The sequence below is a fragment of the Mus pahari genome, chromosome 3 (assembly GCF_900095145.1).
Source record: "Mus pahari chromosome 3, PAHARI_EIJ_v1.1, whole genome shotgun sequence".
In the NCBI taxonomy this organism is placed as follows: domain Eukaryota; kingdom Metazoa; phylum Chordata; class Mammalia; order Rodentia; family Muridae; genus Mus; species Mus pahari.
The window spans coordinates 17,254,151-17,280,152 of record NC_034592.1 but is presented as its reverse complement, the minus strand read 5'-3'; the positions used below and the strand labels follow the sequence as shown (position 1 = coordinate 17,280,152).

Here is a 26,002-nt window from a genome sequence, read left to right as displayed (position 1 = left end):
CAAGAGGACTGAACAGCACAAGGGTGAACACCGAAGGCCAGTGATGGAAGGCCTTTTCTCCTGGGTTTCCAAGCTATCTTCTATGCCTTGAGAGTATATATTTATGTAACAGAAGTCTACCTATAACTTCTTTGTAGCTTCACCTACACACACACACACACACACACACTCACACAAGCTTAGTCAGAAGAGACGCTGCTGCAAAACTAAAATGTGTGTAGCCAGTGCTGTTTTCTTAGCTGGAAGCATAGTACATCAGGCCTCTTACCCCATTCCTGGGCAGAGCTGTGCTGTTTTGTATCCCTGCACCAAGAGTGTTTTTTGCTGTGAGGATAACTTGCTCCTCCCCTTCTTGCCCTGGGAGAGGGTCCTACTAAATACAAGCTTCCTCTAGCTACTGAGCAAGTCACTTGGATAATGGACTGTGTATCGTCATTCCCATCCTCATTCACATCATTTTAGTGGAAATGCCATGCTGTGTGGTAACATCTAATGATGGGTGAGGTGCACTCTAGGATCAAGATGTCCTACCCTTACTGGGTACTCTGCTTATGTGCATTAGGGCTCCTAGTTCCACAGACAACCAAATATAGAAGACCACTCTAGCCAAGTAAATGTTCATGTCAAGCTAGACACCAAGAAAGAGGCAGACAAGAAAGAAGTAAGACACTGCAAGTTCCTGCAAAACACCTGGAACTAGTAATGTACAAAGGAGTCCTTACCTTCCATGGAGAGGCTGTCTTGGAATCTGCTTCATCCTAGTCAAAGGAGGAGGAGATTGGGAGCTTGTCATAGAGCACAGAACCGCCCCAGTCACCAACTGTGATCCCAGAGGAATCGCAACAGCTCATCGTCACCACTCTGAAACTGATCTGACTGCCCAGCAACCAACAAGAGTCTGCCTGAAAAGAGTCATCAAATCCTTTTTCCCCCTTAGGGTTTATTTTGCGTGCATGAGCGTTTTGACGGCGTGTATACATGTGCACCATCTGCATGCCTGATGCCCATCATATCCTCTGTGAATGAAGCTATGGATAGTGTGAGTCACCAAGTGGATGCTGGTACTGAATTCAGATTCTCCACAAGAGCAACAAGTTCTTGGAACTGCTGAGCCAACTCTACAGCCCCTTATTATTTTTTCCCCAGATACAGTAGAAGAGATAGAAGGAATGAAAAAAAAAAAAAAAAAAAAAAACCCAAACCTCAACATAATGGCCATCTTTTCTTTACGCCATGCGCATAGAATTATTTAAAAGAATATTGAAATTATTATTAGAAAGATAAAGATCAAGCATGTTGTGACCAGGAAGGCGGTAAGCTCTGTGACCCTAGCTGAGGTGGAAGGACTGTGAAATTGTAGCCAGTCTGAGCTAAATAAGTCTAATAACAAAACCCAAATCAAAACTCCCAAACTTTTGTTCTAGAGGATGACAGGCAGCATAGATGTGTACAATGTGAAAAAGAGATATGGATGACCGGGCATGGTGGCGCACGCCTTTAATCCCAGCACTCGGGAGGCAGAGGCAGGCGAATTTCTGAGTTCGAGGCCAGCCTGGTCTACAAAGTGAGTTCCAGGACAGCCAAGGCTATACAGAGAAACCCTGTCTCACAAAAACAAAACAAAACAAAACAAAACAAAACAAAAGAGAGAGATATGGACAACAAAAGGTCTCTGTCACTCAGCAGCTCTTGCCTTTACATACTCTCAAGATCTAAATCCTTGCTAAATCCAAGTTCCATATGGATGGCCTGTGACTTACCCTGGGCATTGCACCATACACCTCCTACAAGGAAAAGGAAAGTAGTGTTAGTCCAGAGGAAATGCGATCCTGAACGCCATGAAGTTCCTGAACGCACCTGGAAACTGACTGGAAATGCTTATGTGCAAAACATTTATCTATTTAAGGAACTTAGGAACTTTAAACCAAGGGCACCAGACACTCAACTTGTACAACTTAGGGAGAGCATGGGATGAAGCGTAAACCTCAAGCCTGTGTTATGAAATGTGATCCCTGGGGCTAGGACGGACTCAAACACCTACCTGCTGCTGCACAGCCTGCACTTCCTCTGCCATCAGACCTTCAGACTCCAGGTCTTCAGCTACTTTGTTAATGTCCTTCAGCCGAGACTCATTGGCTTTCAGATCCTACAAAGTAAAAGCCACAATGACTAAACATACAGTAGCAAGCCAAGGGAGAGGGGAACACAGATAGTTCAGATTCAATAGTATGAACTTTTGAGACAGGGGACTCACTACACAGCCTTGGCTGGCTTACAATTCATTATGTAGACTAGACTAACCTCAAACTCAGAGACATCTACCTGTCTCTGCCTTCCAAGTGCTGGGATTAAAGGGGGTTAATGCAACTATCACACCCACCATCTTCTTAGACTGTAACGTTCTCAAGGTTCGTCCTTGTAAAGGGCACTCCTTGTTGCAACTGGCCGTATTCTATTTCCTGGACGCTGCACATTACTTAACTATTGCATAGTTGAAGACTGCCTCCCCCAACTCTGTGTGTGCATGTGTGTGTGCGCACTATAGGCCTGTAAAGGAATCTACATGTAATCTAAGTAACAGCTTGTTTCTTACAGTGAGTTCCAAGCCAGCCTGAACTACTTAGCACGGTCCTTTTGTAAAAACTAAGAATACAACAATTGAGTAATTTAGAAGGTTCTTAAAATGTGTATGTCTATAATCCCAACACTTGGTGAAGAAGACGAGATAATCAGGAGGTCAAAGCTGGTATGGACTACAGCACAAATTCAATACCAGCCTGGTCCACCAGGGACACTGTCTCAAATAACAAACCAGGGCTAAGGATGCAGACACAGCTCCCTTGTGTTAGATCTATTTCACTGCATAAAACTAGTCATTATGATCTACACCTGTGATCTCAATACTTTGGAAGGGAAGGCAGGAAGAAGTTCAAGCTCATCCTCAGCTACACAGTGATATTTAAAGGGCCAACTTGTGTCTTAACAGACCACCACAACCAAACACAAAGAAACAGAGCACTGCTGCTCCTTGAAATTAGAAGCTAGTAAAGTCCATTTAAAAGAAGCTATACATCCCCAGCACTGGACAAGCACAGAAGCTACAGAGAGTAAATTCTAAGTCACAGAAACTACACAATCCATATTATCTTCACTTCAGTAATCTGGGTGAGACCCAAGAGAACTATTTACACAGCTTTGTTTTGCTTTGTTGTATTATTCTTCTGTTTGATGTGGGTGAGTGTGCCAGTGATGGATAAGGCTGGAGGACAACTTGTGCAAGTTGGTTCTCTCCTTCTACCATGTAGGACCTAGAGAGTGACTTCAGAATAATCTTAGGCCTGGTGGCAAGTGTCTCAACCCAATGCACCATCTCACTGTTCTGAGATCCAACACAATCCCACCTTTTCTGGGACGAGGTCTCTGTGTAGCCCTGATTGTCCAGGAACTCACTTTGTACACTAGGGTAGCCTTGAACTCAGAGATCCACCTGTCCCTGTCTCTCAAGCGCTGGGATTAAAGATGTGCAACACCATGCCCATCAAGAACCAACTCTCTCTCTTTTTAAACAATTTATTTTATGTACATTGGTGTTTTGTCTGCATGCAGGTCTGTGTGGATGTCAGATCTTGGAGTTATAGACAGTTGCCAGCTGCCATCTGGGTGTTGGGATTTGAATCCTGGAATTATAGTCCACTGGAAGAGCAGTCAGTGCTCTCAACTACTGAGCCATCTCTCCAGGCCCAAGAACCAACTCTTTAAAAAAAAAATCTTTTTTAAAGGCCAAGTTTTTATTTTTGTTTTCAAAGAACTTTACTCACTTCCTGCATGTATTCATGTTTTGCCTCTATGACTGTTCCACACACATGAGATATAGACAGTTGTAAGACCCATGTATAAGCAACCAGGAGTTTAAACCTGTGCTTTCTGGATAGCCATTGTGCTCTTGACTCTAAGCCATTTCTCCATCCCCTTAAGTTCTTTTAAATGATTAACTTTGCGTGTATGGTGCCTGGGTACCAAATATGGGCCTGGTACCTGTGGAGGAAGGAAACTGGACTTACAGATGGTTGTGAGCCTCCATGTGGGTATTGGGAACAGAATCTGTTTGTCTGGGTGCCCTTAACTGCTGAGCCATCCCTCCAGTCCCAAGAACTAGCTATTTACACAAGTTTGAAGCTATGCTGTAGACTTCTCATACCTTCTGGAAGTCATCAAACTTCTTTTGCAGCACCTCAACTTGCTCCAAGTCAGCGCCAACCTCCTCACTCGTTAGAGCAGCCTCCTTCTCATTGATCCACTGCTGTAACTCGTTCGCTTCCCGGAACAACATGAACTTCTTGCAACTCTTCTCCAACATGCCTTTTCTCTTCTCACCCAGTTCCAGCAGAGACTGATATCTGACAGAAGTCAAGAGGGTAACACAATGGACAAGGAAGGCAGTTAGCTCACTATAACCACTAGGTATCTGAGATGTGATCCAAGGCATGAGATTGTAATGATAATGCCTACCAACAAAGGATCAGAGCACACAAAGATGAGGATTCTAGGCACTCAAACTACAGCCTTAGGGATAAGCAAACACTGGTCCTAACTGCGTGGGTTACCACAGTCCAGGCACTTTGATCCCAGGTGCATTTTGCAACTATTATGATCACATAAGCCTAAAACCAAGTACTTAGCACAGAAACAGAAGGTTCATGCGACTGTTTGGAGAGATGAAATGAAGCTACATAAAGACAAAACTACATAATGTATAAAAGGGATTTTCTTGGTTTTAAAATTCTCTGAGCAGCCCCTAAGAGGGGGAAGATACGAGCTTTAATATAGTCCAATACGGGATGTTCCATCTCTGACCAGTAGGGCATTTCCATGGTGATCTCTATTTTTGAGCAGTAAAAGAATATCAGGTAGTGTGCAGTTTGTACACAACTCCATCACCTACAAGACCTGAGAAGAATCAAAAGACTTTCTCGCTCATGAGAACTAAGACTTCTAAGCTACCACTATCTTTCAAGCCACAAAAATAACAAATCTGAGTAAGAAATGAAATTCAAAGTTAAAGAAAAATCTAAAAATCATCACTAAATCTAAGCTTCCCAAACAAAAAGTAATAGTCATCAGAAATCAGAGCCCCTATCCTCTAAGTCACACTTCGCTGCCTTCCTATTGAGGACTACAACAGAACTGGCTGGTTTATGGAGGACAGTACAGCACCTGCTCTACCACAAAACTAGAGTGAACCAACACCATTCCAAACACAAGCAGGCAGAAGCAACCAGGGAGAGCAGTACTGAGATTCTCCCACAGGCAGCAAAGCTGTGAAGATGTGGCAGGTCCCCTGCACCACCTCCTTCTCAATGGATAGTGCTTTGGAGAAGAGCGGCAGAGAGGAATGGACAGGTGTAGCAGTGACATGGGAGCTCAGCCAGGTTCTCAGCCTACTCACAGTTCTTCCACCTGTTTCATACGCAGAGATACACTGCCGGCCTCCTTAGTTATGCGTGTCCTGCACAGGGGGTACAGCAAAAGCATGCACACATTAGTGGGATTAATCTATGGGAATAGAAAGCAGCAGCTCCAACTGGTGCCATGATGGCAGATGCTTGAAGTGGGAAAAACATAGGAATCCATCAAAAGCTCTTAGAAGCAGCCCAGGCCATGAATGAAATCAGTGGAGAAACAGCAGGAAAATTAAATGAGAGGGTTAGTTTACCTTCATGTTCCTGACAACTCTGCTCCATGTAAGGCAGCATTCCCTGTACTGCACACACTTACTGCACAGAGCAGGCCAGGGGACAAAACAGACCCAAAGGACAGTGCTGACTCTAATCGCCAGCTCAGCAACACTAGCTCCATCAACATCTGTGCTCTTACATTTATGCTCCAGGTCTGGGATAATAACATAAACCCAAGTGTCTCCTTGTTTATGCAGTAAAAGTAAAAGAATCTGCAAGTGTACAAATGGCTCTTATCATTTCAAGATCATTAATGTCAGAAAAACTCTCTGTTAAGCCCTACTGGACATAAAAATATACTTCCTGTGTATTCCCCAGATGCCCAAAGCTGTTGATTTCATCAGCAGAGTAAGGTACGCACTATAGGACAGACATAGGGCAATATGGAAATTGTCTATATGATATGAAGAAAACCAGCCTAAAAAGTAAAACCCTTTCTCTGAAACACAAAGGAAGAGAGCAGCTCCCAGGCAGCTGTCCAAAGGGAGGCAGAGCCGAGGGGTAAGATATCTGAAAATCCAACCCAAAAAGAATTTTGTCAACAAGACAAAGGCTAACACTGTACCAAGTAGCAAAATGTGCTTTAGAAAAAGCAGCTCAGAAACACAGAAAAAAAACCAAGTGAGATTAAGGTATTAGTCAAGAATCCGGGCTCTAACATGGAGGCTGGTGGGTTAGGAGACTTAAGAAAAATAGAAAAGAAGATGTAGGGCTCCAGAAACCCCAAGACACTGATCTGGCTTGAGGACTGGATTAAGCCCTAGGGGCTGTCTAGCCGGTGCTGTGTATCTGCGCCCTTACTGGTTGTCAATCTGCCCCTGCCGCAGAGCAATGCTGCCCTGCTCTTCCAGGAGGTTCTCCCTCGAGGCTGACTGGGCGGGGTCCAGCTTCTTCACATATGCAGCTGGCACGAAGCCCTGACGGTCATTCACTTCCACTTTCCACCAATCCTATGAAAGAAAAGGAAGAGGGCTGAGAGCCTAGACTTTTCCCAAGACAGACCTCACATTGGCCTATTTTTTAATTCTTTGTTTCTGTTTTTTTTTTTTTTTTTAATTTAAAAATTTTGTGTCTCTGTGTGTATGCTACAGGTGTGTGTTCAGATGTACACCCAGGGTATAGTACCTGTCCAGCACCCATGAGGCTCCATCTTCCACAGCCAGCACCACAAACAACAACTACCAAAAGTAAAGGTTTTAGAGCAAACAATGCATGGCTCAGAAGGGAGTGTGCTTACCAGAGACACTTGAGAGTCATGATCCTCTTAGCACTACTTGTATACATCAGACTAAATAGAATTGATCTTGTACTTCCCAGTCATGTAGCTCTGGGTAATGTAACCCCTTAACTCTTCCCATCTACCCAAGGATATTCATTAGAGTACATTCCCTGGTGCTGATGCACAAAACCCTGGCCACTCTGTGCCTTGCCTTGTTTGTGCTGTTGAGCAAGGTGAGGATATCCCCTTTCTTCATGGTAACCTCACGAGGACTCTTCTCTTGATAGTCATAGAGAGCCAAGACCAGCTCCTTCCCAGTCTCATCATCCATGGGAGCCACTTGTTGCTAACGATCCAAAGGAAAGACAAAATGATTGAATGCCATGTGTCACTCATGCATACAACAGTCCAACTTTCAACAGGTGTTACCAAATACACACTTTTTTTTTTTTTTTTCCAGTTTTTTCGAGACAGGGTTTCTCTGTGTAGCCTTGGCTGTCCTGGAACTCACTTTGTAGACCAGGCTGGCCTCGAACTCAGAAATCCGCCTGCCTCTGCCTCCCAAGTGCTGGGATTAAAGGCGTGCGCCACCACACCCGGCTCAAATACACACTTATAAGGGTTCTTTTTTCTTTCTTTCTTTTGATTTTTCAAGACAGGGTTTCTCTGTGTAGACTGGCTGTCCTGGAATTTGCTCTGTAGCCTGGAACTCACAGAGATCTGCCTGCTTCTGCCTCCCAAGTCATCACCAGCCGGGTACGGCCCTAGAGCTTAAAAAGAACTTTGTAAAATGCCAATCCTGTTTCAGTAGTTGGAACTATATACACCAGGCTGGCCTTGGGACCCATCTGTCTCTGCTTCCTGAGGAATTAAATGTTTGCTGCTGGAATTAGATGTTTGTACTACTACACCCAACTGCTTGAGAGCTCTTTAGTGAAGCTACCAAAAGAAAAAGAAAAATTTGTTCAAGCTGTTGAGCAAATATGTCACTCAATAATTCAGGTATAGTGGCTCATGCTTATAAATCAAGCACTTGAGAAGCCAAAAGAGGGTTAATTAGTTTGAGACCTGCTTGGACTACAAAGTGAGAACCCGTTATTAGGATATCAAAAGGAGGGGATTCAATGAAACAAAAACAATTAAATGTGCCTGACCGCAGAGCTTTGTGTGAGAAGAATATTGCCCACAGCACATATGGTGGCATGCAACTTTAATCCCAGCATTCCAATGATTGAACTAAGTAGAGGGAGGTAGCCAGCCTCATTTACATTGTGAGACCCTGTCACAAAGAAACAAACCCAAACCCAAAGAATGTTGCCCACCCTCAGTTTCTTCAGCACACACATGCCCTGCCCTCGGTACTCTAGAACCCCAGGAGCACCCATACCCGGCATGACTGGGCCTGCTCTCGCAGAGCCTGGATGCTGCTGCCGTAGGCGCTGAGATCCGACATCAGAGCTTCATGCTTCTTGAGTAGAGCCTGAAACCAAGCACACAGAGCTGTGTCTTTCCTCAAGGCCCTGTCATCAGGAGATGACTGCTCCCTGTCCTGGACACTCTGTATTTTATAAAATTACTTTTAATATTTTGTATAATGTACTTTTAAAACATTCTTTGAGCTCAAACATCTTTGCCCTACCCCTCCAGCTGCTCTCATATTTATGACCAACTTTTCTCCAATTGAAACATACAGTCCACACAGTGTTACACATACACAAACTCTACTGAGTATGTTTATTGCTGCCCATATGTATTTGTGTCCAGGACTGACCACCCTCCATGGGAACTTCTCTGTGGTGGAAGTGGATCTCCTTCTCTCAGCAGCTACTGATCACTTACAGCTTTTTATCTAGAGGGGTAAGGACCTTGTCAAGTTTTTTCCATGCATGTTGGCCTACATTACTTCTTTGTGTGTGTGCACACACCACGGAAAAGCATGGCGGTCAGAGGACAATTTGCAGAGGTCAGTTCTCTGAGCTCAATCCCCGTATGGGTCTGGGTACTGAACTCAGATCAAGAGGCTTGGCCCAAGTGCCTTACCCACTGGGCCATCTTACCACCCCATCTCTTTATGCTTTCTAATTTCAGAGAAGAAATACTGCTGAGTTACAATCTCTTCTTTTCCATTTTCACCTAGCTACAATGTATCTGAATAACACAGACACACAGAGAACAGACCCAGTGTACTTGAGAATGCCTTTTTATAGGGCTACTTTGTCACTCCTTACTAACCCGGTTCTCCCATTCTTGGGGAAAATACTGTTCATGTGACAGCTCAACTCAGGTAGGGAGGTTCTGGTCCTTGGAACGGCACCTACAACTGTATACAAGCACTAGTGCTTTACCACTGAGCAGAGACCCTAGCTCTCTCATTCTGCTTTTGACAAGATTGTTAAGAGGCAGGTCTGACGACTACATGAACCAGATATGAGTCATGTGTCTGTATGCACGTGACTAAGAATAATGAGACAACAGCAAATGTTAACAGTTGAAAGTAGGTGACAGGCTCTTCTCCTTGATTCTGAACTTCCAAAATAAAAAGTAAGTTAAGACTGCCCACACTTTACGAAGAAGCTGCAGTATACTTTATCTTTCCTACAATACCTTCTCCACTACCTTGCTTCCTACTCTAAGGCTGGGGCCAATTCCCAAGTACATGTGATGCCCAGGTTTGAGCTACCTCAGCAGAGTCTTCATCCTTCCCATAGTCAGTACTGCCCACAATGGGCTCCTTCTCCCGCATCCATGACTCGGCCTCATTGGCATCGGCAAAGTACTGCTGGGCCTGTAGCGAGTCCTCTAGATCCTGCCTCCGCTGGGAGGCTTTGGCTTTCAGAGCCTCCCACTTCTGGTTGAGCTCACTCAGTTTGGCCTTCACATCCTCTGCAGCAAAATGACCTGGAAGGATGATGTGGAGCACAGTAACATGACAGTGACACTCAGGTGAGGCCTGGTCAGTCATACGACAGTACAAGAAGGAGACTCAGCCCGGGCCTCATCGACGGGGCTCAGGTCCATGCACTCTACGCCAACAGGGGACACAAGAAAGACATAAAGAGTAAAAGCAAGTCCAGTCACTGACCACACTCACCTTCCTCCACCATGGCATTTCCCTTTTGTGTCACTGCTTTGATGCGAGGTTCATGCCCAGCAATTTCTGCTTGCAAAGCTTGGTGTTTCTTTAGCAGATTCTGGACTCCAATAAGATCTTTGCCTAAAAGTAGAATCCATTCTCCCATTGAACTGTCAGTAATGGGCTCCCACCACTGCTGCAGTACAGGGATCTAAACTTCCATTTCACTTCCTCAGATTCATTTCCTTTATGTACGGGATGTGGTAATGGCATGGTTCTGCCTGGGGCAGATACACTAACCTCTGTTAGTGGATGCAGCAATAGGCTCCTTTTCTCGAATCCAGGTTTCCTCATCCTCCACATCCCGGAAGAGCTGCTGCAGACGAAGAGAATCTGCCAGCTTCTGCTTCCGGGCCACCATGGGTTCCTTAAGAGCCTCATAGCGAGCCACGAGGGCCTCTTGCTTCTTCTTAATGTTTTCAGCATCAAAATGGCCAGCATCTTGGAACTGGCGGGCCTGAATTGTGATGCCATCAATTCGATCCTGGAAACAGGAGGATAAGGTTTGAAGAGCCTCCAGAGACTTTGCTCTGCACCTCTCCAGCCTGTTACTTGGGGATGAGGATTCCTCAGACACAAAGAAAATGTAACACAGTGCGAGTCCTACTCTCAGAATATTTGTTCTGCCATGGCCTCCCTCACTTTAGGCTCCCAGAGAGCTCTGAGAAAAAACACTGACCCGAAGCACAGAGCTCTATAAGAGAGCCTCATATTTCATTTTTCCCCCAATAGTATCCCCTTGGAAAGTTCAACATTCATCTTTCTCCCATTCAGTACTGCCCTGCCCCTCCCTAGGTCCCCATTTCCCACACGGCCCTGCCCTGCCCCTCCCTAGGTCCCCATTTTCCACACAGCACTGCCCTGCCCCTCTCTAGGTTCCCATTTCCCACACAGCACTACCTGGTGAGCAGCGACATCTGCCTCTAGCAGAGCATGCTTCTTCTGGAGGTTCTGGACATTAGTGAGGTCTTTACCATAATCGTCTGAAGCCAAGTGACCTTCAACTTCATACAGCCATAATTCAATGTCTTCAACATTTCGATTAAATTGTTGCTGCTGGTTGGCTTCTCGGAGCTTTATTCCTGTCCAGTAAAGCGTGATCACATTTCTGTTGGATAATGTGATCCGCTAACACTGACCACTCACGAGCCACGGTACCCCATGAAGGACTGCGGTCAGATCTTAAGTCAGTGTCTGGTTTTACTAACCAGTGAGGGAACCTCTACAATACCCTGCTGCTCTACATTCTACAGACTACAATGAAGGCTGCTCGGTAAACATCTTTACCACCATGAGACACTCCCTCTGGATCACAGTTAAACTGTGATTGTTTGGTTTGTTTGTTCAGTGTTTCTCTGGCTCTTCTGGAGCTCACTCTGTAGACCTTGGAAATCAGAGACCTGTCTGCCTTTGCCTCCTGAGCACTGGGATCAAAGGTGTGCAACACCATTGCCTTAGTTGTTGCTAAACTGTGATTTTAGATAGGAAGGCTCTGAGTCTCTACTCAACGACTGTTTTTAATCGTATTTTCCAAATGACCAAAGTACTAAGAACCCAAGTCAAGCAACCTTTATAGAACAATAACTCTTTGTTGTTTTTTTTTTTTTTTTGAGGACCAGCCTCTTTTTTAAAAAAAAAAAAAAAAAAAGACTTACTTATTTATTTCATGTATGTGGGTATATTGTTGCTGTCTTCCCAGAAGACAGCATCAGATGCCCATTACAGATGGTTGTGAGCCACCATGTGGTTGCTGGGAACTGAACTCAGGACCTTCAGAAGAGCAGTCAGTGCTCTTAACCGCTGAGCAATCTCTCCAGCCCCAAGCAATAACTCTTTTTTGTTTTTTTCCAAGACAGGGTTTCTCTGTGTAGCCCTGGCTGTCCTGTTACTCACTTTGTAGACCAGGCTTGGCCTTGAACTCAGAAATTGCCTGCCTCTGCCTCCCAAGTGCTGGGATCAAAGGCGTGCGCCACCACCACCTGGCTCAAGCAATAACTCAACAACGAAGTTATCACCCTACCTTTCCTGGGTTGTGTCTAGTCCTACCATGCTAAGCCAGAGAGGAGTGTTTAGTTTCCCAAACATTCCTATTACCCACTACTTTTCTTTTCTTTTCTTTTCTTTTTTTTCAAGACAGGGTTTCTTTGTGTAGCCCTGGCTGCCCTGGAACTCACTCTGTAGACCAGGCTGGCCTCGAACTCAGAAATCTGCCTGCCTCTGCCTCCCAAATGCTGGGATTAAAGGTGTGTGCCACCACCGCCCGGCCCACCAACTACTTTTCTATCATCTACTTTATCCTACCTTTCAGTTCTGTGGCCTCTAGAAGTTTCTTCCACAAACTGATGACCTCATTCATACGAGCTGCTACTTCTTCCTTGGCATAGTGGTTGACATCTATTAGCTTTTGCCCAGCTTTCTCTAGGGCATCAATCCGGCTCTGGTTTGCTGAAAGCTCAGCCTCAAAAGCCTGATGCTTCTGGACTTTCCCTTGCAGGTTGGATGGATCCTGCAAATCAAAGAGAAGGGGTTCTGTCTTGAACCGGAGTACAGACAGCTACTTCACACTCATAACACAGATGATTTATGCTAACTAGTGTGGTTTGTGTGACCTTCTTTGTGTTTTTTTGTTTTTGATTTTTTAGCTCCAACTAGTTTTTGCAAGATTTAGCTTACTACACAAGTATCACAGGGGACACTGATTGTGTTACTTTATAAGCTTCATCGGTGGCTGTTTTCATCTTCTCATTGACCCAACTTTTGAGCTCATCAGAATCACGGAAGAACTGCTGCAGATGGAAGGAATCAGCCAGCTGTGCCCGGCGATGCATGGCTCGCTCATGAAGGGCATTGCGGCGGCTCAGGAGCTGTAAGACAGATCACATGACTCTACTTTATACTCCCCAAAAGGTGACTGGCCTGACTGGGCTGCATCAAGTATCTTAGAAAAGGAACTTGCACACTCTAAGAAAGGAGCATGACATCCCCAGGGAACTCACAGCATCTCGTCGAGTCGCTACATCTTCCATTGCGTAGTGGTTATTTTGGATGAGTTTGGTTGCAAATTCATCAAGGGCCTAGAAATGAAGGCAAGAGTTGTCACTGTGAGCATAGAGCACTAGCTTGGACTATGGAGAACACATCCTAATCTTTCTCTATTTCTCAATCTGTGTCTTAATCAATCTCTCTTCAAGACAGGGTTTCTCTGTGTAGCCCTCGTTGTCCTGGAAAAAGCTCTATAGACCAGGCTGGTCTAGAACTCAGAGATTTACCTGTTTTTGCTTCCCAAGTGTGGGATTAAAGGCATGCGCTACCAAGCCATGCAAAAACACCAACACCCTAATCCCCTCAGTCCAGGTTTGCCCTGTGACACACACTTGATACTGGGCCCAGGTGGCTGATTATGTTTACCTACAGATCTAAAGGCATGTCCAACCTGTGGCTCATCGGCTACATGTACCCCAGGCTAGCCATGAATTCAGAGTAACATGAAAATCCCAAACTTACATTGTATGAGAGTCTATTGTGATTTTGGGGGAAGAGGGAAAAGTATCCAGTTCTCAAGAGTGAGCTGCACAGACATGAACATCACTGTTGTAAGTAGACATGCCTGGAAGACTGTTCATTCCTCAAGTCTACAGACATGACCTGCTGCTATCTGAGAACCTCAAGAGTGTCAGATGTCAGCCTGCTTATCCTTTCTACTACGGCAGCAATTGATTCTGCTCCATAAAGCTGTTACAAGTGCAAGATGATGCAATGTTGTCAATGTGAGGTCTTACGTAGTCCTGGGAGTGCCCTGCATGGACTTCCCAAACCTCTCAGAAAGGGACTTGGTTTACTCTGTGGATGACGTGACAAGGATCTTACTGTGATTTTTTCTTCTTGGGCACTGAGAGATTTCTCAAAGTCCTCATGCTTCTTCAAAAGAGCTTCCACGCTGTCTAAGGAGTCTCCCAAGTCTTCATTTAGCAGGAATGCCTGGAGAGGAGGAAGCAAGTGTGAGGGACCAGGGGCTGTTCACTCACCTACGCCTGAAAGCAGAAGCAGAGTTTGGCAAAACACAGACATAAAGAGTCTATGGCCTGAGGTCATTATTGAAAAGGCTGGTCTTTTTAGAGTCTCCTAAAAATCAGCCAGTAACACTGGGAAAGAGTACTTACTATATATTCTATCAAACAGTTTTCAAATAATTTCATTTAGTGGGGAGGGTATTGAGACAAGGTCTCACTATGCAGTGCAGACACTCTTTAACTCTCTAAGGTAAGGAGCCCAGCTGGCATCAAATTTGCAACCCACCCACCATAGCCTTCTTGGTGAGAATGCAAACAGGCACCAACCCCACTTCTCACATAGCTCTTACAGCTTTTCATACATTCAGGTTACACACAGGGTCAAACTCTAATGTTTAGAAATCCTTTTTGTACTGCACAAATCTTTTCTAAGGGCCTTGCTGATTCAGCAATGACAAAGTCAAACAAAAGAAACCTGCTTAGTTCCCTTCTTCACTCTATCCAAAACTGAAATGGCTCCAACGTCCTGAAACACAGTCAGCGTTCAATGGAGAAGCAGGGCATGACCCTTTTGGCTCCCTGGTTGGGGTTCCTGCTACACATTACCTCCTGCTTGCTCATCCAGTTGTCCACCTGCTCAGTGTCACGGTAGAAGAGCTGCAAGTCCATGCACTGCTCATACTGCTGCCTCCGAAGCTCCCACAGCTCCAGCAGGGCAGTTCTCTCCTCCGAGAGGATGCTCAGCTTGGGGAATGGGAAGCAAAGTTACCTTCTACCTTCTGGGAGACACAGAGCCTCCCAGAATAGTCTACTCCTCGTGCTAGACTTTAGGCATTTCTCTGTGCAATAATACTTAATGTATGTAAGCTTATCATAGGAAATATAGAAATATCACAGAGTTGGCATGTGTGTGCTATCCACAAGAACCCCACCTCGACTAACCTAGAATTTACTGTGATATTATCATAAACAATCTGCATGAAATTGTCAAGGTGACTGGGAGACAGATAGAAAGACTGCAAGTGAGACTATGAAGAGGACTCTCAAATGAGAGCTGCCAATGAGTGTGCACAAGTGCTTGAGACACTTCACAATGACCTGTTTCCTAGTCATACCAACTACTAAAGCAGGACTGACTCTCTGCAAAGTCCTTTGAGAATAAGGAATGTGTCATACATGCTTGAAAAAAGTCTCTTGGTCCAATATATTACATATATACATGCAAATATGTGTGCACACACACACATATATACAATGCCCCTCCCCCAATTCCGACAGGGTTTGTACAGTCATACAGTTTGGAGCTTGCTATGTCGACCGCCCTGACCTCAAACTCACAGAGATCTATCTACCTGCCTCTTCTCTCTAGTGCTGTCATTTAAAGGTGTGTGCCAATATGGCCAACCACATATCAAGAAAAAGCTACCCTTTTGTGCCAGACTCTTGGGCTAAGAAATGTTCTAACTTGACGCGAGGCCCCTAACTGGCTCCAGAGATACAGCAGAACTCTCTAGTCTTGCCCTTCCCCTCAAAAGCCCCGTTTACTACCTTACCTTCTCCCTCACTTCATCTGAGGCATAGTGACTAGCCGCGAGCAGAGCTTGCCCAGACTCATCTGCAGACTTAAAGCTATCTTCATGAGCATCAATTTCACCCTGTGGAGGAAAAGAGATAGTATATTTCCAACATTTTTGGTGGAGTTGGGAAAACAACACCAAGTTGTTGAATTTTAAATAATTTTAACATGTGAGACTGCTAAGAAAAGAAACAGAGTGGAGGGTTGGAGAGATGGCTCAGTGGTTAAGAGCACCGACTGTTCTTCCGAAGGTCCCGAGTTCAAATCCCAGCAACCACAAGGTGGCTCACAATCGTCTGTAATGGGCATCTGATGCTGTCTTCTGGTGCATCTGAAGACAGCTACAGTGTACTTAGATAAACCAATAAATAAATCTTAAAAAAAAAAAAAAAGAAAGAAAGAAACAGAGTGGAAGGTTCAGAGTGTTTCCTAACGGCCAGCTTAAGAAATAATACAGGAAAACAACTAGCTGCCAACTGAGAAAGGCACTGTGTGTGTGTGTGTGTGTGTGTGTGTGTGTGTGTGTGTGTGTGTGTGTGTGTGTAGCTGCGGGCCACAAGCATTAATCAAGCAGCCACATGCTCACACAGACACAAGCTTTCCTACTTACTGTTCATTTTCTTTTCTGTGCCATAGGAGTTTGCTTACTACAACTGTTTAGTGCCCATGAAGTGAGAAGGAAGTCTCTTTCTTTCTTGCCATGTTCCTCAGAGCCTCCCTTTTTTGGACTTTGCTTATTTACTACAGATACTCAACAGTTCTGTTGGGCTTTTGGTAGCATTGCATTCAATGTCTACATTTATAAAAACCATCCTTCAGCCATGCACTATGGAAGTCATTTTATTTGGTCAATCTGTTCATCTTTTTCTAATGTCTTTCAATAAACATGTTTGCATTTGTTTGTTTTTTTGAGAAAGGATTTCACTGTGTAGCACTGTGACTTTATAGTCCAGGCTGTCCTGCAATTTAAGAGATCCACGTGTCTCTGCCTTCCAAGTGCTGGGAAAAGAGAGGCCTGTGCCACCATATTCAGCCTTCATTTTTGTATTTTGTGATGGTATCACGCTGTCTAGCCTTGGCTAGCCTGGAACTCAAAGATTCACCTGCCTTGTGAGTGCTAGTATTGAAATTGTGCACTTTTATGTTTTTTTTAATCTAATAACTTCTATGTTTTTACATTTTTGTGAAGTTGAGTGCACACCTTTAATACCAGCAGCAGGGGCAGTTTTGAGTAGAGCAGTTTGAGGCCAGCCAGGACCACAAAGAGAACCCTGTCTGGAGGAGTGGGGCAGTTAGACTGAAGAATTGTCCTGTTTCCATGTCTCTATGCTTTGCTCCTGTCACTGTTCTCTATCCCCGACTCTGCTCTCTGCTGGCTCCCTTCTTTTGTATGTCACATGCACCCTGTTACCTACTTCTACACCCCTTGAGAGCTTTGCTTCTCCTTTTATGGTTCTGCTTTACTTTCATACACCCCCTACAAACACCTTTTGTCTGTTTGTTTGTTTTTTATTTGTTTTTTTCGAGACAGGGTTTCTCTGTGTAGCCCTGGCTGTCCTGGAACTCACTTTGTAGACCAGGCTGTCCTCAAACTTAGAAATCCACCTGCCTCTGCCTCCCAAGTGCTGGGAATAAAGCCTCAAACAACTTGCACAGGCTTTCCTGTCAAGGACCTTGTATTTGCTACCACTTTCCTATCACTACTCCGTGACCTTTTTAGGAAGAGTCAATGTTTTATGTATGTGTGTGCCCAGGCAGGAGGTTAACATCCTGTGTGTTCCTACATCTAATCACCAGCTTACCTTTGAGACAGAGTCTCTGGCTCAATCTAGCGCTCACTGATGCTAATGGGCTGGCTGGTCACTGAGCCCTGTGATCCTCCTGTTTCCCCCTTCCCAGCACTGGGATCACAGGTAAGCTTACCAGGCTATTGTTAGTGTGAGGACTGGGACTGCACTCATGCTCTCATGCTGCCCTTAAGGCACTTTACCAGCTGAGTCACCTCCTGTCCCCAAATAATAGTCTTCAATATAACTTACTTTGGTGAAGTACCAGAATAAAAAACAAACAGAAAACTAAGTTATTTGAACTAACAATAAAATTCAATAGACTTCTTTTCTTTTCTTTTCTTTTCTTTTCTTTTCTTTTCTTTTCTTTTCTTTTCTTTTCTTTTCTGAAACAGGGGTTCTTGCAGTACAGGCTAGCACCAAACCTGTTATGTAGCCCAGTCTGGCCCTGAATCCCTGACCCTTCTGCCTGTATCTCCCAAGTCCTCAGTTTAAAGTTGTGCACCATCAATTATCGTTCTAGACAGACATTTTTCAGACAGCACAGAAGTGCATGCAAAGAAGCAGCACCTTTAAGGAGAAAAGGCTTGCCTCTCTCTCTGCCTTCATGGATAATATTGAACCCTGCACCAGAAGCAGGTAAGGAGATCCTCAAAAGCAAAACCCACAGCAGACTACAAGAGGGAGGTGACAGTTTTGACTACAGGGCTCCCAAACATCGGAGTCCTGTCCCGCTCCATGCTAATGCCTTCAGGTGTAGAAAATCCTGGAACTGTTACCTTGTGCTCTTGATGCCTGTCCAGCAGGGCTTCAGCACCAGCCACATCATTGGCCAGTTCATCTGCATTGATGAGGGCTTTCATTTCAGTCACCCAGCTTGTGAGGTCACGGAAGTCAGCAAGAAAGCGCTGAAGCCTTGGGAAAATCAAAAGTATGTCACAGCCAGTGGTGGTCTCAGGAGAGAAGATGGCTTTCCTAGACAATTGAATTTTGTTCTCAAAAGTCAACAATGCAAACCCTAGTCTTGGGAAAGGAAAAATGCCTGAACTTAAAGTTCAGCAGAAGGCAGAAAAACAGGTTCTGCTGTTCTGGGATGTGATGGCCCCATCTTGTATCACATGGTTTTTGCTGTCTCTTTCTGTTGTCCTGGCTTGTCATTACCACCGACTTGTATCTGTAACTTCCTTGTTATACTCTGGGCCAAATCAAGGTGAGCAAGAAGTGATCTTTACCTTTCCAGTTCATTTACTGAGTTGTAACAGGCTATTCTGCATGATACTGACAGCGCTGAGGTATTTTGATTCTGTCAGTCAAAGTAGAGAGTGGACAGAATTTATGAAGTTATTATAAATACTATACACATCAACTACACTCTTCAAGGCTGTAAGTATCTATAGAAATTTAATGTAGATCAGGGAAAGCACCCTACTTTCTTATTGGTTGTAGAGGGATTTTAATCAGCAACATGACTGTTCTGATCACATCTGGGTCTATGTGATCTGGTTGGGATTCAGACAGACCACACATTTTTAATTCTTCTGGCTAGAATACAGACATACCCTTAGTACACACATTCAATCCCAAACAATGACATCTAATTGAGGGGAAGACAAAGTGATGAATCAAAGAAAGATTTGAGAAAATCAGTCAGACAAGCAATGCCCAACTGGCAGGACAACAGAAAGGAAAGGGAGGCTATTTAAGAGCAATGCAGGAAGAGAGTCGGTCAGTTGGGAGTCAGTGCAGTGAGTACAGTACATGTGGAGTTAAATTCATTTGTGAGTTCAGTGCAGGTCAGCAGAGGCAGTTGAAGCCAGAGAATAAGAAGGAACCAGATTAGAACAAATTGTCAGAGTTAGTTTGAAGCTAAGTTGAACAATTCAGTAGAAAGCTGAGAGAAGCCAGATTGAATCAGTCGATTTGAGCCAGAACAGCTGAATTGTACCAGCCAGTCGCAGTTCAGAAAGATCTAGGAAGGCTGAGCTTATTCAGCAGTAAGCTACCAAGATGACAATTAGATCTGGGGAGTAACAGTTCCTCTTATGGGGGTTGGTGGCTGGGTGGGTGAGTATGCTCTCAGAGGCAAGGAGAGGAGGAATGGAGTGAAAAACTCTGGGAGGGAGAATTGAGAAGGGGGGCAACATTTGGAATATAAATAAATAATAATAAAGAAAAGTTACTTTTAAAATTGGTGATTCCTGGCAGGGTACAAATATATTCTTGGTCCCTAAAATTGACCCCCTGCCTCTCCTGTTTATGTAAGAGTCAAACCCTGACTGCTGAGCACCAAAACATCATTCGTTACCTGTACGAATCATCAAGCCGTGCATGTCTCTCTGCTGCCAGAGTTCGGATCTGTTCCCAGTTGGTAATCAGCTCCTCTCGCTTCCCCTGGATCTGGTTGGCACTCAGAGGGTGTGACTGTTGTAGGCGGGCAGCCTCGGCACACAGGGCTTTCACCTAGAAACAGATTCTGTCAGCATCACTCTCCCACCGTTGCTAACTAACATAATCAGTGGTTTTCAACCCACCTTATGGCCAGCACTTGAGAGGCAGAGGCAGGCAGATCTCTGAGTATGAGGCCAGCTTGCGCTACATAGTGAGTTCCAAGACAGTCAGAGCTACACAGTGAGACCTGGTCAGAAAAAACAAAAACAAACAAACTCACCTTGTCCTCTAGAGCAGCAAGATCTCTCTCCAGACCCTCGTGCTTTCGAAGCAGAGCTTGAACACTTGCTAAGTCTCTGCCAAAGTCATCAGAGGCCATTAACTGCTCTTTCTCCTTAATCCAACCAATGGTCTCATCTACATCCCTGCAGAAGAGGAACCAGTTAACCCAGGTATACAGCTGTCCAAGTGCACTGGGAACACCACGGAGTACAAGCTCTGCTTTGTTCTCACAGCCCTAGTACCTGTTAAAGCGCTGGACCTCAGCAGCACCGAACAGCTTCCCCTGCCTTTGAAGGGCCAGGCCTTTCAGTCGCTGCCAAGCTGCATTCACCTCATCCTGCTTGGTCTTGATCAGCTCCTCCTCGGGGTGCTGCTCCTACACAGGGAAGAGAATGGACCGATCGGCCTGCTACCTGTGGCCTCTCAAGTTATTCTGGGCTTGGTTCAAGAGCACAAGTTAGTCTTCCCAACTGTAAAGAAGCCTGAGTCTGTGTTAATAGGAAGAGAGCTGCAGCTCAAGAAAGCATCTACTTTGAATAGACTTTCTATCCCTTGGAGAGCCTGTAAAGGGTTATAAATATCAGTACCAGGTTGTCGTTTTTTTCTTTTTGAGACAGTCTTAGTATATCACTATATTATTATCTATATTATTCCTGGTAGCCTGGAATTTGCTATATAGACCAGGCTGCATAGTGATATATCTGCCTCTGCCTCCCAAATGTTGTTGTGCCTATGCCTGTCCAATACCAGATAGTAAACACCCTGGGGATGATGGAGAGATAGTTGAGTGGCTAATAGCCTTTGTTGGTCTTACAGAAGATTGTTTGGTTCCCAGCACCAACACAATGGCTTACAATTATCTAATTCCAGTTTCATAGGATTCAGTGTCCTTTTCTGACCTCCATGGTAATCAGGAACACACAGGGCACACACACACATACATGCAGGCAAAATATTTATATACAAAATGAAGTAAAAATAAAAATTCCAACAAAAACAGACACACTGGGTCTAACGTAATATACCTTCATTAATGTACTCCCATCTACTTCAAGTTCTNAAAAAAAAAAAAAAAAAAAAAAAAAACCCTAGCATTTCAGGTGTCTGTGAGGCGGCTAAGTATGGCTCTTAGGGGCCAGAGTTTACTCCTAGAAGTGGACAGGAGACAACTTGTTAATAAGAACTCTACAAGGACAAGATACTACTGTGCACTCTGGTTATCCTCTCACTCACTCACTCACTCACTCACTCACTCACTCACTCACTTAAAAAAAAAAAGAAAAATGTATTAACACCAAAGACCTGGAAATTTAAACTCCGAACTCCTTCAATAGACTTCTTTCTCCCCCCACCCCCTGCTTCCAATGGCTTGATTTCTTCAGAGCACACTGAATGACAGTGTAGTAGATGATGACCACATGAAAACAGCTCTCATGTAGGCAATGGGGAAAGGTGGCTTTGCCCACCCCATCCCCATCTTTTCTCCTTTGTAGGTTTTAAGAAAGCTAGTCCTGGCTAGTCTTGAACCCACAATCCTCCTGCCTCAGCATCCCGGTGCAGGGAAACAGATGTCATCACACCTAGTTGTCTCTGTCCCTCTTTTTTTTTTTTTTTTTTTTTAATATTTATTTATTATTATATGTGAGTACACTTGTAGCTGTCTTCAGACACACCAGAAGAGGGCATCAGATCTTATTACAGATGGTTGTGAGCCACCATGTGGGTGCTGGGATTTGAACTCAGGACCTCCGGAAGAGCAGTCGGCGCTCTTAACTGCTGAGCCATCTCTCCAGCCCATCTCTGTCCCTCTTAAGGACCTCCAAAGCTACCAATGTAGAGCTCATTTATTACCAAGTCCTTCTAGAGGCCCTCAGAGCCCAGAAAAGCTTCAGTAGGAAAGAAAGGAAGAGCTATCACTACTGGTGGATGCCTGCCAGGGTTAGGTAGGAATTTACTACCTCACCCTGGTTCAAGGTCTGAGGAAACCCAGAGACAAGTTCTAGAAGCCCAATAAAAGTTCATTCTGCCCATCCCCAAAGTGGATAAAGTAAAGAAATCAAATGAATTCTGCCTTTTCTGCCAGGGCCACAAGGTAAAAGCATGTTCTTATCTAGGAACAATCAGAATGTAGCTTTACTTACATCTAGTCAAAACTTGTAAGATACTTACTTATAAGAGTTACTTATAAAACTTGTTCTTTAGAAATTAAGGATCTCTCAAAAAACAAAAAAATAAAAAATAAAAAAATAAATAAAAAAATTAGGGATCACAGCTGGGTACGGTAATGCACTTTGGGAGGAGGCAGGCAGATATCTGTGAGTTGAAGGACAGCCTGGTCCACAGATAGCCAGGTGTAATAGAGATACCCTATCTCAAAAAAAGAAAAGAAAAGAAAAAAAAAGGAAGACAAATTAGAGATCAGACAGGGTGGGGCAGAGATTATGAGTACTTGCTGCTCTTGCAGAAGACCCAGGTTCAGGTTCAGTTTCTAGTACCCACAGGGCAACTCACAGCCATCTCTAACACTAATCCCATTGGATCTGATACCCTCTTTTATCCTCTCTAGGCACCAGGTACACACGTAGTGCATGAAAAATACTTACATACAAAATTAAATCATGGTGACCCATTACATTAAAATACATGGATGAGACAAGTTCTCTTTCACGGGATATCCTAGACCACCCCTGATGCGGTGAGCAGCATACATCAACATCTACTCCTCACCTGGATGAGTTTGGCAGCAAACTGATTTACTTCATTAACTCTTTCTTCATGAGCAGCCAGATCAGTCTGAAACTCTTCAAACTTCTTCTGCAGTACCTCTACATGCTCCAGGTCCTGGCCCAGCTCCTCAGAAGTCACAATTGCTTCCTATTCAGGAACAGAACCAGCTCCATTCAGCCAATAGTCAATTAACAAAGGTTGCCACGAAGATATATTAGGACTGGGGCCACATTCACTTTAGTGGACAATTCTCTGTGTAGTTCTGACTTCTGTCTTCTAAGTGTTCTTTCTCAGAGATTTCGGGATTACAGAATAAAAGGTTCCTAGAGGACAGCTGAGTCTCCCAACCCTGCCCTCCATCTCACCTAGGGCTGCAACTGCACTAACATTGCCTCTTAAGGCAGATCACAGGGAGGTTCCTTCCTCTTGGGAGAGCCTAGCATACCTGCCCTCGAAGCATACCTTGTCATTGATCCAGTCCATTACATCCTCACACTCCCGCAAATACTGCACCAGCTTCTGTGCCTGCAGCAGTTTGACTCCTTTCTCTCGCATCTTCTCCAAAAGCAGTTCCCACTGGCGATGCAGCTCCATTAAACGTGTCTGGAGATTAAAAGTCAGACTTTTAAGCCAGGCATGGTGGTGCATACCTTTAATCCCAGCACTTGGGGATAAAACTCATATCTCTTGAGTTTTAGGCCAGCCTGATCTACAAAGTGAGTTTTAAGACAGCCAGGGCTTCATAGAAAAACCATGTCTGAAAAAACCAAAACCAAAACCACAAAAGCCAGTGAGGTGGCTTAGTGCATACTCTTTCTTGCCACCTGAGGAGGTCACAGCCAAAGGAGAGAACAGATTCCTGAAAACTGTCCTATGACCTCCACATGTTCACTGTAGTGCATACTTCTCTCTTCCACTCTCTTATACAGTCTCTCTTATACGGTAACAAAATTAAAATTAATAAGAATTACAATGTGAAAATCTTGGGGTAACAGTAGAAGAATGTCATCAGCTCTCAAACAGCTCAGAAAAGGCTTTGTAGAGCCTTATGGTGACAGGAGATGTGTTCAAACCTCATCCACATGACACAGTAGTCACAGGGCCTAAAGTATTCACTTTCCAGCATCATTGGGTGTTCAGAGCACAGACCTAGTAAGGACCTAAGAACTGAGGGAAGATAAAAAAGCATTTTAAACTGTGCGCTGTGTTCTAATCCCAGCTTGGGACCTTGATTATGTCCACCCCATGATTCTGGAAGTTTCTGGGTAACACTAACAGGCAAAGTTGTATCACACAGGTTCAAACACAAACAGAAATGGAATCTGGGATCCACCCATGCTGAGATGTCACTCCCAGCAAGAGGAAAAGAAACAACCTCTGAAAGCCAGGGGGACAGTTGGCATGGGTGGAGTCTCTTACAAACAAGCAGGAAGGTTTCACCAGCAGAGAGAAAGCTATGAGAAATGAGAGCTCATACAGTTCACTGCACAGCGCCATGACTAGAAGGAAGGAAAAGGCGTAACAAGTCAATACTCCACCTACTCGGATGTGAGACCCAATGTGGGTGGCGGTGACTATGGGGCGCCAAGCTGTCCGGTATGGTGTGAAAGTCTAAACCAGTGACAAGACAGGTTATACAGGACACAGACACAGCCTTCTACTCCACCCACTTTCCTATCTGCTAATGCTGCCTGCCAAACTAATTTTTGGGACAAACTTCCAAGGCGGGTCAGCACGACCATATGAACTGTGAGCGCAAATACCAGGTGACAGAGCTCTTAAGAACAGGCTTACAGACTGGACAGACCTTATCCTCAAGTCCACTGTTCAACCACACAAATTTCATTTTCACAGTCAAGTCACAGCTTAGATGCTTGCATTAACTTTCCCAGCCCTGAGAGTCAGAGAAAACTCAGTTATTCAGGCTGCCTCCAGTCCAGGAACATGAGCAGGTAGGGCAGCAAGAACATTTAAGAAACACCAGAACGGATTGGGTTGGAAAGAAAGTCTGGCTCTGACTCAGGTGACTTCTCAATACAGTCAGAAGCCAGCAGTGGGAGCTTTCAGAGACGCATCAACAGGAACATTATAGAAAGAAGGATGACAGGCATGGAATACAGATGTGCCAGAAAAGAGCAGCACCGTGAAATCCTATTTCTCAGCTGTGGGACACTGGGCAGATTACACAAAATTCTCTAAGATTTAGTATATCTACCCCTCTGTGACAGAAATAGAAACCTTGCAAGCTTATGAAAATTATAAACATCAGGGCTGGTGAGATGGCTCAGCAGGTAAGAGCACCCGACTGCTCTTCCAAAGGTCCTAAGTTCAAATCCCAGCAACCACATGGTGGCTCACAACCATCCGAAATGAGATCTGACACCCTCTTCTGGAGTGTCTGAAGACAGCTACAGTGTACTTACTTACATATAATAAATAAATAAATCTTTAAAAAAATTTAAAAAAAAAAAAAAATTATAAACATCAGCCAAGTGTCTTGCAGTACCTTACTAGCTACTAATAGCAACTTGACAAATGCTAGCTAACAGTGTATATAGTTGATTAACAAGCTCTCAAAATGGGGCACAAATGCACTTAAATCTGTTTCTCCTGGGCCTGTCTATAGCTAGGTTATACTACACAGACCCATATACCCCAGGAAAACTTCTATTCGGAAGTAAGAGGCCAACTGACTTCATTTACCTAATAACGATAGAAAATACTTGTATTTAATTGAGAAATGTATTACACTAGGCAAATGAGTTCAATATAATTAATCAGTTGGTCATAGGACAACCGGCATTCACTTTTCTTAAAATCATTACTAATAGTTAACAGTTCCTAGCTGAACATGGTGCTGCAAACCTTTAATACCAGCAATCGGGAGGCAGAGGCAGGCTGATCTCTGTGAGTTTAAGGCCAGCCTGGTCTACCAAGCTAGTTCTAGGACAGCCAGGCATACACAAAGAAACTATGTCTGAATTTAAAAGAAGAAAAGAAAACAACAAAAAAGCCGGGTGGTGGTGGCGCATGCCTTTGAATCCCAGCGCTCGGGAGGCAGAGGCAGGCAGATTTCTGAGTTCAAGGCCAGCCTGGTCTACAAAGTGAGTTCCAGGATAGCCAGGGCTACACAGAGAAACCCTGT

At 44.4% G+C, this 26,002-nt stretch overlaps 1 protein-coding gene across 11 annotated transcripts in view; it reads right to left on the bottom strand.

Moving 5' to 3' along the window:
• Sptan1 (spectrin alpha, non-erythrocytic 1) overlaps positions 1–26,002 on the bottom strand; it is a 68,462-nt gene that overhangs the window by 26,313 nt on the left and 16,147 nt on the right. For 7 of the 11 annotated variants that reach the window (XM_021192046.1, XM_021192047.1, XM_029536019.1 and 4 more), the window contains exons 4-27: positions 23,320–23,460; positions 22,858–23,004; positions 20,373–20,506; positions 20,129–20,273; positions 19,766–19,920; positions 18,240–18,375; positions 15,651–15,752; positions 14,704–14,841; positions 13,955–14,065; positions 13,084–13,161; positions 12,796–12,951; positions 12,389–12,593; positions 10,988–11,169; positions 10,328–10,571; positions 10,046–10,168; positions 9,635–9,852; positions 8,342–8,434; positions 7,166–7,300; positions 6,537–6,685; positions 5,447–5,506; positions 4,199–4,397; positions 2,042–2,146; positions 1,761–1,784; positions 723–758 (exon numbers count right to left, since the gene is read on the bottom strand). In XM_021192046.1, coding sequence (XP_021047705.1) covers positions 723–758; positions 1,761–1,784; positions 2,042–2,146; positions 4,199–4,397; positions 5,447–5,506; positions 6,537–6,685; positions 7,166–7,300; positions 8,342–8,434; positions 9,635–9,852; positions 10,046–10,168; positions 10,328–10,571; positions 10,988–11,169; positions 12,389–12,593; positions 12,796–12,951; positions 13,084–13,161; positions 13,955–14,065; positions 14,704–14,841; positions 15,651–15,752; positions 18,240–18,375; positions 19,766–19,920; positions 20,129–20,273; positions 20,373–20,506; positions 22,858–23,004; positions 23,320–23,460 — 3,216 coding nt within the window. The remainder of the gene's footprint in view (positions 1–722; positions 759–1,760; positions 1,785–2,041; positions 2,147–4,198; positions 4,398–5,446; positions 5,507–6,536; positions 6,686–7,165; positions 7,301–8,341; positions 8,435–9,634; positions 9,853–10,045; positions 10,169–10,327; positions 10,572–10,987; positions 11,170–12,388; positions 12,594–12,795; positions 12,952–13,083; positions 13,162–13,954; positions 14,066–14,703; positions 14,842–15,650; positions 15,753–18,239; positions 18,376–19,765; positions 19,921–20,128; positions 20,274–20,372; positions 20,507–22,857; positions 23,005–23,319; positions 23,461–26,002) is intronic. The other 4 variants (XM_021192048.1, XM_029536016.1, XM_029536020.1 and 1 more) reach the window with 1 other exon arrangement.